This window comes from Sceloporus occidentalis, unplaced genomic scaffold, assembly GCF_023333645.1.
Source record: "Sceloporus occidentalis isolate IW3139 unplaced genomic scaffold, rSceOcc1.0.p SCAF_1, whole genome shotgun sequence".
Lineage (NCBI taxonomy): Eukaryota > Metazoa > Chordata > Lepidosauria > Squamata > Phrynosomatidae > Sceloporus > Sceloporus occidentalis.
The window spans coordinates 23,976,071-23,991,162 of record NW_028316981.1 but is presented as its reverse complement, the minus strand read 5'-3'; the positions used below and the strand labels follow the sequence as shown (position 1 = coordinate 23,991,162).

General features: G+C 40.1%; 1 protein-coding gene across 1 annotated transcript; it reads left to right on the top strand.

The window, feature by feature from the left end:
* Positions 1-10,357: 10,357 nt before the first annotated feature.
* On the top strand, positions 10,358-14,696 carry LOC149321212 (1-acyl-sn-glycerol-3-phosphate acyltransferase alpha-like). Its single transcript, XM_089492818.1, has 5 exons — positions 10,358-10,460; positions 12,201-12,376; positions 13,637-13,732; positions 13,823-13,895; positions 14,560-14,696. The coding sequence occupies exons 1-5, from the start codon at positions 10,424-10,426 to the stop codon at positions 14,694-14,696; spliced, it is 519 nt and encodes a 172-aa protein (XP_089348944.1). The 5' UTR covers positions 10,358-10,423.
* The last annotated feature ends 396 nt before the right edge of the window (positions 14,697-15,092 follow it).

Genomic DNA, 15,092 nt, shown 5'->3' with positions numbered 1-15,092 from the left:
TGTCTGGCTGTTGTTGGTTTTTTTTTAGATAGAGACTTTGGTTTCAGTTATTACCAAGAAGGTGCAATGTGTCAGAGTTTACACATAGAGCTTATTCAGAGATAGATGTGTAACGTTTCCAAAGGTTTTGATGCTTTGTTGTAAGAAATATAAAAAGTTGTTGTTGTTTGGAAAAAATGATGTTTTCAGAAAAAATTAAAATGTAATATTAGTATCCTATACATATGGAAAGTCATTTTGTTATTACTTTAGGGACATAAAATATTTTATGACTAGTTTGGTTTGGCATAAAATTATCAATTATCAAAATATTGTAATCGTATTTTATTCAGACAGTAATTACAAAGAAATCTACTTTAATTTTGTTTGTTGCTAGAAATGGAGCTACAAGTTCCTGTAAACTGTAAGGAATAATTGAACTGTAAGAGACCTCTTTAGTGTTACCAGTTTATGGGCTGCAGGCAAAAATAGCATCAATAAAAATCACAAATTATAAGACAATTATTTTGTCTCTTTTAATCCTCCATAGTGTCAAGAAGACATAAAACACTCATTCCCATCTTAAGAACTCAGGAAATAAAACTGAGCAGGAATTGCAGTTCTGTATATAGATTAAAATCTTTCTATTACATCATTTTAATAAATAATTTGGGGGAGTAAATACAGTAATACCTTGACTTATTGTTCTCAAAGAAAATACAGTGGGCCCTTACCTTTTGAAGGTGATCTGTTCCGGAACACCACCACTCCCCCAGTAAGGCAAAAAGTGAATATGCTTGAGCCCCACCGCGTATTATGGGTCTTGAGCTCGCAAGTGCGGCCATGTGCCTGCACCATAGACGTGCACGCTATTCTCCATTTTGCCACGCAGCTTCAGCAAATGTTGAAAGCCCCGTATAGTGCACCCGCGTACGGCGTGGGCACACTGTACTCCACAATGGATTTTTTTACAGTATTTCTGGGGAAAAGAATGAAGGGAGGGATCTGAATTTTAAGGAATGGACAAGGAGGATATAATGGTTTTTTAAAAGTCCCATAAAAGTTTGGGATACTGTCTTAATGGACACCCAGGCTAGTTTGTCCTGCTACAATTTTCAGAGTGACAGGAACTAACAAAATCAAGTTATAATGTTTCTAATGAGAGCAAGCCAATATAATTACATTTTAAAACTAAAGTGATTGGATTCACAGTATCAATTGATTATTAATTATTAAGTGGGAAACTGTTAGGGAGCTCTGGTGGTGCAGTGGTTAAATGCTGGCATCCATGGGTGGGCCTGGAACCAAACCCCAGCAGATACCAAGGGCCCACTATAGTATAACAGCTGGGCAGGTGTTTGTAAGACCCCTGTTGTCACCATGTTCTTGCTCACATGTGCATATGAACTGGCAGATTAAAGATGTTCCCATGTTTAAGTATGAATGAGAAATGAAGAAAACTCGTCCAGATGTAAAACAAGCACACATCATACTATGTATTGTGCTTTAACTTTAACTTTTTCTGTTTCTGCATATCCTGGAAATGGCAAAAAGCAGGGAAGTGGCTTGAAGAGTCACCTGGTGTCTGACCAGTCATAATATGGCTGCATGCCTCCAGTGCAGCAAAGCATTGTTCCTCCCACCAAGGTCTGGAAGGAGGAAAATGAAATGCCTTTAAGAAGTATTCAGTCATGAAAATGTCAATAAAGATGAAACCATGGGACACTCACCTTTTTCAAGCCAGATTAAAATTCACCCAATAGGTTTTTCAGATGTATATGTAGAAATCAATATGCATATACATTTTTACATATGACAATTAATGATAGTGTGAGGGTGAGTGTCTCTCTCCTTCTCTGTGTCCAGTTCTGGGCACCACAATTCATAAAGGATATTGAGAACCTGGAGCGTGTGCCAAGGAGGGTGACCAAAATGGTGAAGGGTCTGGAAACCATAAAGCCCTATGAGGAGAGACTTAGGGAGTTGGGAATGTTTAGCCTGGAGAAGAGACAGTTAAGAAGTGATATGAGAGTCTTGTTTAAGTATTTTGATGGGGTGTCATACTGAGGATGGAGCAAGCTTGCTTTCTGCTGCTCCAGAGAATAGGACCAGAACAACAGATGCAAGCTTCAGGAAATGAGATTCCACCTAAACATCAGGAGGAGCTTCCTGACAGTAAGGGCTGTTTGACAATGGAACACAGTCCCTGAAAGTGTAGTAAAGTCTCCTTTGGAGGTTTTAAAATAGAGGCTGGATATCCATCTGTCAGAGATCTGTCAAGAATGTAACTGGATTGATTGGTACATTCTTTAGGGCAGGCACTAGGTGACAGTGGTTCCTAATCCTCCCTAACCATTAGAGATGCTGTATGGAAGCCTGGGATATTCCTTTCTCCTTACTAACACACAATAGCACCACAATGCCACTAGAGGGTGCACCCCTTCCTCACAGCATTTTTGAGGGGATATATGTGTGTGTGAACTTTTCTGAGAAAGCCATGATATGGATACAAATTAATCTGGTTTGACACACTTTAACTGCCATGGCTTAGTGCAATGGAATTCTGGGAATTGTAGTTTTGTGACACATTTTGCCTTCTCTGTCAGGGAGTTTTTCTGCCACAACAAATGACAATTCCGAGAATTCCATAGCATTGAGAAGTCGAAGGCTTTCATGGCCGGCATCCATAGTTTTTTGTGGGTTTTTCGGGCTATGTGGCCATGTTCTAGCAGAGTTTCTTTCTGACGATGCTAGCCACAAATGTCAGGAAGAAACTCTTCTAGAACATGGCCACATAGCCCGAAAAACCCACAAAAAACCATAGCATTGAGTCATGGCAGTTAAAGTGATGTCAGACTAGATTAGTATTTTAATTTAAAGGTATAGTTTTAATTTTCCTAGTTGTTTATGCCACAACTATAACCATTACATTCAGTGATATACAGGAATTACGATTTATGAGTCACATTAGTACAAAAACATTACAAAGGATTCTGTATGGTGTAGTATGGGAGGAGGTCAATGGGGTGACACCGTGAGTTACTGCACCATCTCATCATCTCCCCCGCCACCACATTTTCTACAGATATATGAATGTCACTTAAGACAAGTCTACAAGAGCCAGAATATTCCAGGGCTGCTGCCAGAGTAGTTTAGCCCCTGAATTCCCCCTGATATCTCCACATTCCAGTTTTTGTCACTCCCCCTCAGATTTCAAATGTGGTGCCCAGCATCAATCATATGGCCGGGCACCTTGTTGTGATCTCAAAGGGAGTGACTTGCACCAGCAGTACTGATGCCAGTGAGTGGCACAGTGGGATGCTGTTTAAACATCCACTCCACATCACTCTGGAGTGCTCTGAAAAATCAAAAGGTTGGTCTTTTTAATGCGGTTTAAGGCAGGGATGGCCTGGATTCAGTATGGATCCACAGTCAAACTGGTGCTTTGGCACTGCGTCGTAAAGACAGATTGCAGCAAGGGGAAACTGGTTCACTTGACCCATGTAGACACACCCCTAGTCTTCATTATTACTATCAATAACCAGCATTAGATGGGAGTGATAGAATGGATCCATTAGCTGCGCAATATCCAGGCAGAGACGATTGATTGACTCATAAATATTTGTCTCGCTTAACCTATATTTAACTTATACACTTCAAAATAAATTCAAACATTACGAAATCTATATTACTAAACATCAGAGACCTCCCTCCAAATGGAGACTAATCCATTGTAAAGCTTAAACATGGGTTTAAATAAAATACTGCTAAAACAGGTGGCTTAGATGTCTGGTCCACCTATCAGACTGAGGGCTCCTCCAGACAAGGAAAATAGATTAGGAAGCTACAGTATTTCTTGCTGTAGTTCTCTGATTTTGCTTTTTAAACAACCAAGCAATGTTTCTGTTGTCCTTGGTTACCAGCTGCATAATTTTATTACCATTCTCAAGGGGTTTGTTTTTAATTCCAAGAGGTACTGGAGCAATATCCTCCCTTCTCTTCTCCTTTTTTCCTTTCTTAAAAAAATCTTATGGAGTTATAGTGGCATAGTGCATCAATGAAATGGCACCTTTTCACTATATTTCTGTAACTCCAAATTGGGAAAAAAAATCATAGAGAAAATTCTCACTTCCTTTCACATCATAAACCCCTTTCAACAAATCATGCTTCTTTAAAAAAGTATAGGAAATCTCAACAAACAGTCCCCCAAATAATGGAATGAGTAGATACAGAGGCAACAACTTACAAAACCCAACAAAACCAAAGGAGCTTGTATCTCACAAGGACTTGTGCTTCTTTAGAGCAGTCCGGAAGAGCCCCGAGTCTCAGGTGTATAGTTTCAGGCCAAAATTTGGGAGATTCTCTTTTGGTAATCTCTGCAAGTCCATTTTCAAATTGTTTTCCCATGAGGAAAGCTGTACAAATATTTTCTGGCTGAAACTCCTTGGCCTAAATTGAGAAATAAAATCCTCTTTTACACATCCTGAGACCCTCCTCCATAGCAATGCTTTTAAAGGAGTCTGATGTAGGGGACAGCATCTACTCCAACTATCCCAATTTGGGTTAGTCTGAATTGATGTTCTGCTTGCCCTACTTTTTCAGATGTTGCTTAAAACATCCCAGTCCTACTTCTCCCTTTGTGGCACTCGATTAACTCAACTGGAGGAGTAGGTCCAGTAGGCAAAAGCAAACTGCTGCAACCTCTCCTAGCTTGTGTGACTTCCATAATAACATTTGCCATCTTGACCACACTCTGATGATGCATGGTTACATGTCTCCTGGTTTTTATCTGTAAAATGTTGCAGGATTTTCCCCGTAATCTGCCAGGGGCTATCATCATCATCATCATCATCATCATCATCATCATCATCATCATCATCATCATCATCATGTTTTATTTATATAGTGCTGTAAATTTACACAGTGCTGTACATACAGTCTTTTTAATTAGATGGTTCAAAAATGCATAGACTGTATCTCATTCTTTCTTTGTTTCTCTTCTTTCTGTTTTCATTTCATTTCATTTGTATAATAAATAATAATAAATTTTATTTCTACCCCGCCCTTCCATGGAAATGATCAGGGCGGCTTACAAAATTTATAAAAAACATTTCAATACAGATTAAAAATTCAATATAACAGTTAAAAACCATTACTACAAAAAACAGGAACAGGAAACAATGAAATAGGAGAATACACATATCAGGGGCAGAGGAAGAATGCAAAAAAGGTACATCGATCCAGGGTCAGAAGGGAAAAAAGGGGCAGGAAGAATAGACAAACAAATTAAGGTGGGAAGGCCAGCCGGAATAGATATGTTTTCAGCTGTTTTTTAAAAACAGCTAATGAGGCGGCGGAGCGAAGCTCTGCAGGGAGCTTATTCCAAAGTAAAGGGGCAGCAGTAGTGAAAGCCCTCTGTGAGGTCCGGGTAAGGTTAGACCTAGGGACCACCAAGAATTTAGTCCCGGATGTTCTGAGTGTGCGGGGTGGATTATATGGGGAGAGGCGGTCCTCCAAGTACCCTGGGCCCAAGCCATTTAGGGCTTTATAGGTCAAAACCAACACCTTGTATTGAGCTCGGAAGCGAATAGGCAGCCAGTGAAGGTCTTTTAAAATAGGTGTTATATGGTCCGACCTGGAGCTACTAGCGACCAATCTAGCTGCCATATTCTGCACCAATTGCAGCTTCCGAGTTTGGTACAAGGGTTGCCCCATGTAGAGCGCGTTGCAGAAATCCAATCGAGAGGTTACCAAAGCATGTACAACAGATTCTAGGTCCTTTCGGTCCAGGTAGGGACGCAGCTGGCGTATCAGCCGAAGCTGATAACAGGCACTCCTGACCGTCGCATCCACCTGAGAAGTCAGCTGGAGTGACGAATCAAGGAGTACTCCCAAGCTGCGCACCGAGTCCTTCAGGGGGAGCGTGACCCCGTTCAGGGCCGGGTGACGGATCTCACCACCAGAAACCGGGGAACCTATCACCAGTACTTCCGTTTTCCCTGGATTCACACTGAGTTTGTTCTCCCTCATCCAGCCCATTACCGACGCCAAGCAGGCATCTAGAGGAGAGATGCCATCCTTAGTTACTGCATCAGTCGGAGACATAGAGAAAATTATCTGGGTGTCATCAGCGTACTGATAACACCGCGCCCCATGTCTCCGGATGATCTCTCCCAGCGGCTTCATGTAAATGTTGAATAGCATAGGGGACAAAATCGCTCCCTGAGGGACACCAGATGTCAGGGCCCTCCTATCGGAGCGACAGTCCCCCAGCTCCACCATCTGGGACCTGCCCGAGAGGTAGGAACGGAACCACTGCAAAGCAGTGCCCCCAATTCCCAACTCCCTCAGGCATCCCAGAAGGATACCATGGTCGATGGTATCGAAGGCCGCTGAGATGTCCAAGAGCACTAACAGGGACACGCGCCCCCTGTCCATGCCCAGACGGAGATCATCAACTAAGGCGACCATGGCAGTCTCAACTCCATAGCCCGCCCGGAAGCCAGTTTGAAATGGGTCTAGAAAATCGGTGTCATCCAAGATCGACTGAAGCTGGAAGGCGACTGCTCTCTCGATCACCTTCCCTAAGAAAGGTAGCAGCGAGATGGGTCTATAATTATTATGAAGCAGGGGGTCTAAGGAGGGCTTCTTTAGCAGGGGTTTAACCACTGCTAATTTTGCTGCCATTCTCCCAGAAGAGAGAACTGTCTTGTGAACTTTACTTTCTGGGCCCTGTTATTATTGAAATAATAATAATGACAACTATAACAAAAAGCCTAAAAAGTTTGGTTCACCATGCTCAGGAAAAGAAACCAGCCGTGGTCCTTGAGGTGCTCTGGGAGCAATTCAAAATGGACTGACAAAGCATCAGAATTAAATCTCCATTGGCAGATCACAACCACACAATTTCAAAATGTGACACTACTTTGAATGTGCCACATGATCTGACAATACCTCACTGATTCTCAGATTCTTGGATAGAATCCAAATTACTAATAACCCAAAAGTCCAATCCATAATGCTTAGTGATTTCCTGTTCACTAGTAGCAAAGGTACACAGCTCCCTCAGGTATAGAGATCATTTAAGGAAAATATATTCTGATCACCATTACAACAGATTTGCATATCCATGTTGCACACCCTATTCCATCAGTATAAAACTGCATCATCACCTTGCTCACCTACGCAAGAGTATACATTATGTAGGGTTCCCAGTTGTTGTAGCTCCCAGTCCATTTCCTAAAAGTTCATCTACAGTAGTAGGCATGATGGAGGTGTCACTGCCTGAAGGCCTCCTCCTCCTTTCCTTGTTGAGTTTCCCACTCCTCTACCTGAGGAGCACCACAGTCAAATATTATTGCAAAGTGGGCTTCCTATTTTTCTTGGTGGGTTTTGCTTGTTTGGGGATCATCCTCCTCTGTGCTTACAAAGGACGCAACGTGGACAATATGAGGTGAGCTGACCGGATCCATGTGTGAAGAATGTATAACTGCACCTTGGTATTGAAGGAGGTGCTTGTGTTCATTAAGTAGGAGTGCTGAATGGTGCATATTGCAGAAGATACGTGGTGGCTGGTGGCTGCTGTTTCTGGTGGGATGGTAAACTTGCTTTAGGTTTTAGTCTAATTTTAAAGGAGCTATCCACAGTGGTGAACCCAAATATATCCAGTATGCTGGACAACTCCTTTGAAGTTTCAGTTACAACTCAGAGTAGATTCAACACTCCACCTTCATGGAAGCCTCCAGTCTCCACTGAAAGGCACTGTGTGTAATGTAGCAGAATGGGTGTTGTTGTCAGCCTAGATGGAGGCACAGCTTAAAGCCTTTGGTTAAATTAAATTGCTACTCCCCCAGAGTAAACCCTCTGAATTAATGAAACACACATAAATGTTGATTCATCAAAGTATCATTGATTCAGCGGATCTATTCTGTTTGCTAGTAGCAATGGGATTTAGGTCTATAAGAGCAGCGATGAATGAATAAATCATTCCATCACTAGATGAATGGCTGAGAAAACTTAGATATGAGAGGTGCTGATAGACTAACAAAAAACTTAAAGAAGAAAATGAAACGGGAATAGAAGAAGATTGGGATTTAGTAATTAAATATTGGGGGAAAGAAATGGAGATAGAATAGCTACTGAAGCTTTGAGGAAAAGAAAAATTAAATAGATCAAACTATAATAAGATCAAATTAAAGAAGAGAATGAAGAAGCAGTTAGAAAAGAGGAAACTATTACTAGGAAAATTCAAAGACTAAGGAAAAGCATAGGCTTAAAGAAATAAAATAACCACACAAGAAATTAGTTTAATATAAGAAAAGAAAAAGAAGGAAAGAGAGAAAAATGTTTGCCTACCAAAGGACAAAAGTATATATTTGTGTGTGTGTGTGTGTGTGTGTGTGTATCTGTGGAATTAACTGTTAAGAAAGGTTGGATGAGAGTTTATATGTTAAGTATAGTGAGTCCATATTTCCTATGTTGAATGTTATATCTGTGTACAGTAGTTGTATTTGTAGATATTAGTAAGAGTGTTTTAGTATATGTTTGTGATTTTTGTAATATACATACATATATATATATATATATATATATATATATATATATATATATAATTAAAATACATAAATTTAAAAAAAGAAATCATTTAACTTGTATTTCAGCATAACTAGCAAATCCATACTTCCCAAACTAGTTACATTTCAGTGTAACTAGCAAATCCATTCTTCCCAAAGAATGGAAATCCATAGTGTTCCAATGTGGTGCAATTCACTCCTTACTCAAAAGAGATATGCTTGAGAAGGTGGACACAAAAATACATACATATATTTTTGAAAAATCTTATTCAACAAGTGGGGGGGGGGGGGTAACTTGAAAAAGCATATATTTGGCATGTGTGCATAAAATGTGTGCCCTTAATATGCATAGAAGGCAGTAGGAAACAAGGAAGACAGTGTTACTTATATGGACTGATTCAGTAAAAGACATCATAGTTGTATATTTGTAAAACCTGAGCAGGGTGGTTGATGACTGAGTTCTCATAGAGGTCTTTTATTCATAGGCAAAGGGATCTTGTCACACCTTTGAGAACATTACAGCATAAGCTTTCATAGACTGAGTTGACTTCATCAGATGCATAGAGTGAAGTGTTTATAGAGAGACAGGTCTGTCTATAAGCACTTCACTGACAGCAAATAATAACAACAAATATATATGTGTATGGAAAACATGGACATTTTAAAAAATGCACACACATATACAGTACCTGATAATTTTTATGCAGGCTAGAAAAATTGTATTCCTACACTCTAGTTCCTTAAGTATTATCCAGATTCAGAACAGTACCATACAAGCCTCATTCTTGTAGCAATTACGTCAGCTTTTTTTAAAGTGGAAACATACCATGTTCAGAGCAGCCATTATCACACCTCTCTGCAGTGCGACTGGGACTGTATCTGCCATTGCGCTCTCTTCTGCACTCCTCCTTAACTTTGCCCTCCTGCCCTATACCCCACCAGCATGCCTTTCACTTCGTTTTATTTTAATTTCCACTTTTTCATGCAATTCCAGAGCTCTGCTACTGCAATTTAAGTTTTAGAAAAGAAAGAAAGAAAAGAAATTAAAAAAATAACAATAAAGGCAAACAGGATGCTTGGGAATAACAAGGGGAAGAATAGACAGGGACAGATGACTAATGACAGGATTCATTCAGGTGGGTGATTTTGCCCATTTATATCAAAAAACACTGAATGTTGTATATTATGGTTATTCTCGTTGCCTCAGTTAACAGTGGTGTGGTACAGACTGCTCCTCTCCTCCTTCTTTTTCTGTTCTTCCCATCTCTATTCTTTTAATGTTATTTCTTCTGCTGCTACCAATTTTTTTCTTAAAGAAGTAAGTCCAGGAACACATCTACTTTGTTAACTGAGGTACACCTGTACATTTAGTGTGTGTGTGTGTGTGTGTGTGTGTGTGTGTGTGTGTGAGTACCTTGATTGTGATATGGATTATGATGTGGGTCTGTTTTACCTCCTCAAATCCTCCAGATGTGCTTCCAAATGGTTGCTGTCCTCTTATAACTGATCTTGTCTTTCATTATTTTGTTGGGAGTGGGCAGCCATACTCTGAGCTTCAGAAAATTACTTTCTTGGACTACAAATCCCAGAATCCTGTGACATTAAGAAAGTCCAAAAAAGCCACCAACAGTAACCGCACACCACTTTTGCGAGGACCTACTAAACAAGGCTATCTCCTCGGCATCTCACACTCAAGTTCACTCCCTCTGTTCACATCAGGTTTTTTATTATTATATCACTAAATAGAGCTATTTCATATTTGTTTTTCTGACAGGATTCATAACAAGCTACTCTCTCCCATTAAATATGTCTTTGGCATCAAATTCAAAATCCAAGGCCTCGAAAACCTCCCAAATGAAGAGTGCTATGTGATGGTGGGCAATCACCAGGGATATGTTGATATAGTTGGTAAGTTCATCGTAAGGTCTGTTTTATTTCCTTAGAGATCTCCAGCATTAACACCATTTGAGGTTTTCTGTCCAAGCTCCCTCTCTACGTCTTGCCCCTGTTCCATCTTTCCAGTGCTGCACTCCCTCATTCTAAACACATAACAAACAATCCCTTAAAAATCCCTTATGAGGATAAACCTGGCACTAAAAAGATATGACACGAGAGTATCTGCATATCATTCTCCACACATTCTGTTTCATGAAAAAGATACACAGTTTTGGAAAATCAAAGTGAGTCAACTGCTTCTCTAGTCCCTAGCTATGGTTTTTATCCACCTCTTTATTGGAATTTTTTTTTGAGAGGGGGCGGGTGAATTGGGGCCATTGCTCCAATTAATTCTTCACCTGAATACCTTTTTAATTGGATCTGGTAATTTATCTTACCAGACCTTAAGCCTTTTTTGTTTCATAATCAGAAACAAACTTCCAGTTTCATAACTGGGCTGAGTAAAGGGAGTGGCAGATGGTTCTTTACAACAAGGGTTCCATTGTGCCTAAATGAGACAACTGTAAAACCAGTGTTTAAATAACCTTCCCTGGATATTTTGGATATTTTGGATATTGGATGCATCTACATGGTAGAAATAATGCACTTTGACACCATTTTAACTCCATCCTACAGATTGCTGGGATTTGTTGTTTTGTGAGGCACCAGCACTCTTTGGCAGCGAAGGCTGAAGACCTTGTAAAACTATAAATCCTAGGCTTCCATAGGATGGAGATAGAGGATTTGAAGTGGTGTCAAACTGCATTATTTCTATCGTGTAGATGCACCCACAGTCTAATCTCCACTATTCCATTTTTAGGCATGGCTCTAGACTGTATGATGGTTTCTGATCTCCAGCAGTTCCTGGAGGAGATAGATTATCCACATGCATTTCCATCTGGCTTCAGGCTAGGTTGGAGGATGCAGATGACTCTGGTCATCCTGGTGGGCAATCTGTGTTGGGAACTGGATAGGGGAAATGTGTTCCTGTTAGTTCTGTGGAAAATCACGGGATTTTCCCATGAATAAAAAGCAGTACTAGAATGTCTCTTTATTCACAGGATAATTGTACAATAACTGCGATGTCGTGCAACGTAGTGTGATAATCTTCTCATTATTGTGCTATATTGACAGGAGCATATTGCTACGCTCCTGTCTTTTTTGCCAGTCTGATAAAGTCCTTATAAAAGTTCCTTCTTTTTTTTTTGGACTGCAGTTCCTACAGTTCGCTAACTAGCATGGATATTCCGACAGGGTAAAGGCCATTATTACAGTTGTCATTGGTTGATGTCACATTGAACTGTGGGATAATTATGGGATTTGTGGCATTACTAAATAGTTAAGAAATGTCACACGGCTCAAGTGCTGTCTTATGTTTTGTGGTAACTGTTGGATGATAAAGATGTTGGCTGTTGTCACACTGCAGAATTAATGCAGTTTGACATCCCTTTAACTGCCATGGCTCCATCCTATGGAATCCTGGGATTTGTAGTTTGTTGTAGTGGCCCTAGAGCTCTCTGACAGAGAAAAGTAAACATTTCACAAAACTAGAAATCTCAGAATTCCGTAGCATTGAGCAATGGCATTTAAAGCAGTGTCAAACTGCATTAATTCTGAAGTGTAAATGCAGCCCTAGACTTATATGATGCTATAAGGCCTCTCAACATACATTCTCTTTCACATAGACCCACATCTTAATGCTTTTCCCCACAGCAATGTCTCAGCTTCTTCCACCACGATGCGTCGCTATTGCTAAAAAGGAGCTTCAGTTTGTAGGATTATTGGGGCTGACTTTCTGGCTGTGTGGCTACTTCTTTATTGATCGTGAGCGGAAATCTCAGGCCATCAACACCATGTTACACATACAGAAAACCATGGTAGCAGAAAAGGTGAGTGTATATACACATACTAGTACTCACACAAACAAACACACACACACACACACAAAGTGAGATGGGAGTTCATGGCTACCTTCATTTCCCACAGCCACAATTATTCAACAAGTTATTAGCAAAATTATATAACCAGAGCTTGGAAAGTTACTTTTAAAGACTAATTACTGTTATAGTTCCAAGAGCTTCCAATAGTTAGTTACCAAGATAATTACAATTTTTAAAATAACTTTTTCTTCACCGTTCTTCACAAGTTAATTTGTTGTTATTATTTGCTGCTAAGTTGACTTTGACTTATAATGACCCAATGAATGAGGGACCTCCAAGATCAAATCAATCCACCTATAATGTTGTCTCTCTCTTTTCCTACGGCCTTCTGCTTTGATGAACATTATCGTCTTTTGCAGTGAGTCATGTCATCTTATGATGTGCCAAAAGTACAAAAGTATTAGTTTAGTCATTTGCTTCTAGTGAGACGGAAGCACTGACAATAGTTATTTTTAAAAACAAATAAATAAATGCTAGAAGTGACTTTGTTGTTGTTGCTGTTCTTGTTAGTTATCCTCTGGTGAAAAAAAAATCACTCTCCTTCAGTCAACATCTTTAGCATCCAGCAATCACAACAAAACATGAGCCATGAAACATTTCTCCAACCATTTAGTAATGCCACAAATTCCATAATTATCAAAGTGAGGCGATGGTTACAGTTAGGCGTACAAAATGAGTAAGTTTATCCTCCATTCTGTTCAGGGTGACTAGATGTCCTCCTTTTTAGGACACATCCTACATTTCAACCTTCTGTCCAGGTGGAATTTCAAAATGTCTTCCATTTTGAAGAATTTATATTTATGTTTTGAGCTTTTATTTGATCATGTCCTACGCTGAGTACAATAATTTGCAACAATTGAAACAAGCTGAGGATAAAGGGGAAAGTGGCAAGAATAGAGAGCAACCAGGGGCTGATTTTAGATTATTATTTTTAACTTTGTATGTTTTAAATTTTATATTTGTAATTTTAAAATTTTTTAATGATTTTAATTGTTGTTTTAATGTGTTTTATATATGTTGTTTGCCACCTTGGGTCCCACTTTGGGAGAAAGGTGGGATAAAAATAAATAAATAAACTGGGACATTTGAAAAGCAGCTAGAGGATTAACTGGCACTGTTCCTTCCAGATCTAGACAATGAGAGGGCCTGAGGCAAAGGTTTCTGTGAACTGGCTGTACTCTGAATCTACTGCCTCATTTCCTCTTCCAGTTCCGGATCTTTGTATTCCCTGAAGGCACCAGGAACCAGAACACTTCCATGTTGCCCTTCAAGCATGGGGCTTTCCACCTAGCTGTACAGGCCCAGGTAAGAACCACGCTCTTCTTGCATGATTTTTTGGAGTAGGTAGGTCTTATCCCTTTGTCCTTCTCCTCACTATAGTTTGTTTCTCCACAGGTTCCTGTAGTGCCTGTGGTCATCTCTTCTTACCGTCATTTCTTCAACACAATGGAGAGAAAGTTCACAGAAGGTAAGTAAGTGGCACACAATACTTGACAACCAGCTATCAAATATGAAAGCTGACATTCACCATCCTGTATCTTGGGATCTCATGCAGCTTAGGATCAAACTCTTGCACATAAATCCCTGTCTCCCCCCCCCTCTCTCTCTCTCTCTCTCACACACACACACACACATATATATCATAAGGTGCTTCCAGAAAAGGCTTTTATTTTGCAGTTAGGTTGGGATCCAAATAATAACATGGATAACAAGATCCTTAAAATAAACATACTGGGTTCATAGTACCTGAATTCAAAGCTACCTCTTTCATCTCAGGGACATTGCAGGGGAAAGAGGTAAACAGTATAAATACCTGTAGAATCTCAGAATCCCAGTTTTGGCAATTGTTGCATGCCTTCAAGCCATTTCTGATTTATGGTGACCCTAAGGCAACCCTATCACAGGGTTTTCTTGGCATGATTTATTTAGAAGGGCATTGCCTTTGTCTTCCTCTGAGGATGAGACAGTGTGACTTAATGGGTTTTCTGAACAGGAATTCAAACCCTGGTCTCTAGGATCGTAGTCCAGTGCTCATACGGCACCATGCTAGCTGTCTAGTTTTGTAAGTAGGCAATTGTTTCTTTCTTTTCTAACCAGCTTCTCTCCCTCGCTTTCTCCTTTTCTGTCCCCAGGGGAGTGCACCATTCAGATTCTGCCCAAGGTGGAAACGCAGGGCCTGACAGCAGACAGTGTCCCAGAACTCACCAAGGCTGTGCGAGATGCCATGTTGAAAGTATTCAACCAGATCTCAGAAGAGGTAAAACAGTGATATCCAAGGGTGATGCTGATGGTAGCCTGCACAACTGTAATAAACCACATGTTCTGGTCAAATGTGGTTCTTCATTTGAGAATAAGAGAAAACAGAACAAAAAAAGACCAAGACTGTCTCTATGCCATGTGAAACTGTAAGAAAGGGACAGTGAGTTCCACAGGAAACCTCCATCTTATCAGGGCTGGACCAAACATCATTTCTCTTTTTCAATTGGTTCCGTTGTTCTTAGTGAGCACAGAGCCATTGCCAAGGTGGCCTGATGAACTTACTTTGATAACTGCCTGACACAGCGTAACCAGAGGTCATAACTATAAAGGAGGACAAGGCACTGACTGAAAAATGTAGGATGTTCAAGAAAAATGTGGGGCATTATCAAATAAAAGCTCAAAACAC

What these genes read in the sequence shown, in the direction of transcription:
- LOC149321212 (XM_089492818.1), top strand. Translation starts at nt 10,424, where the DNA reads ATGGTGGGCAATCACCAGGGATATGTTGATATAGTTG. An exon ending in AAACCATGGTAGCAGAAAAG is followed by an intron (nt 12,377 to 13,636) that starts GTGAGTGTATAT and finishes TTCCTCTTCCAG; the next exon opens with TTCCGGATCTTTGTATTCCC. An exon ending in GGAGAGAAAGTTCACAGAAG is followed by an intron (nt 13,896 to 14,559) that starts GTAAGTAAGTGG and finishes TTCTGTCCCCAG; the next exon opens with GGGAGTGCACCATTCAGATT.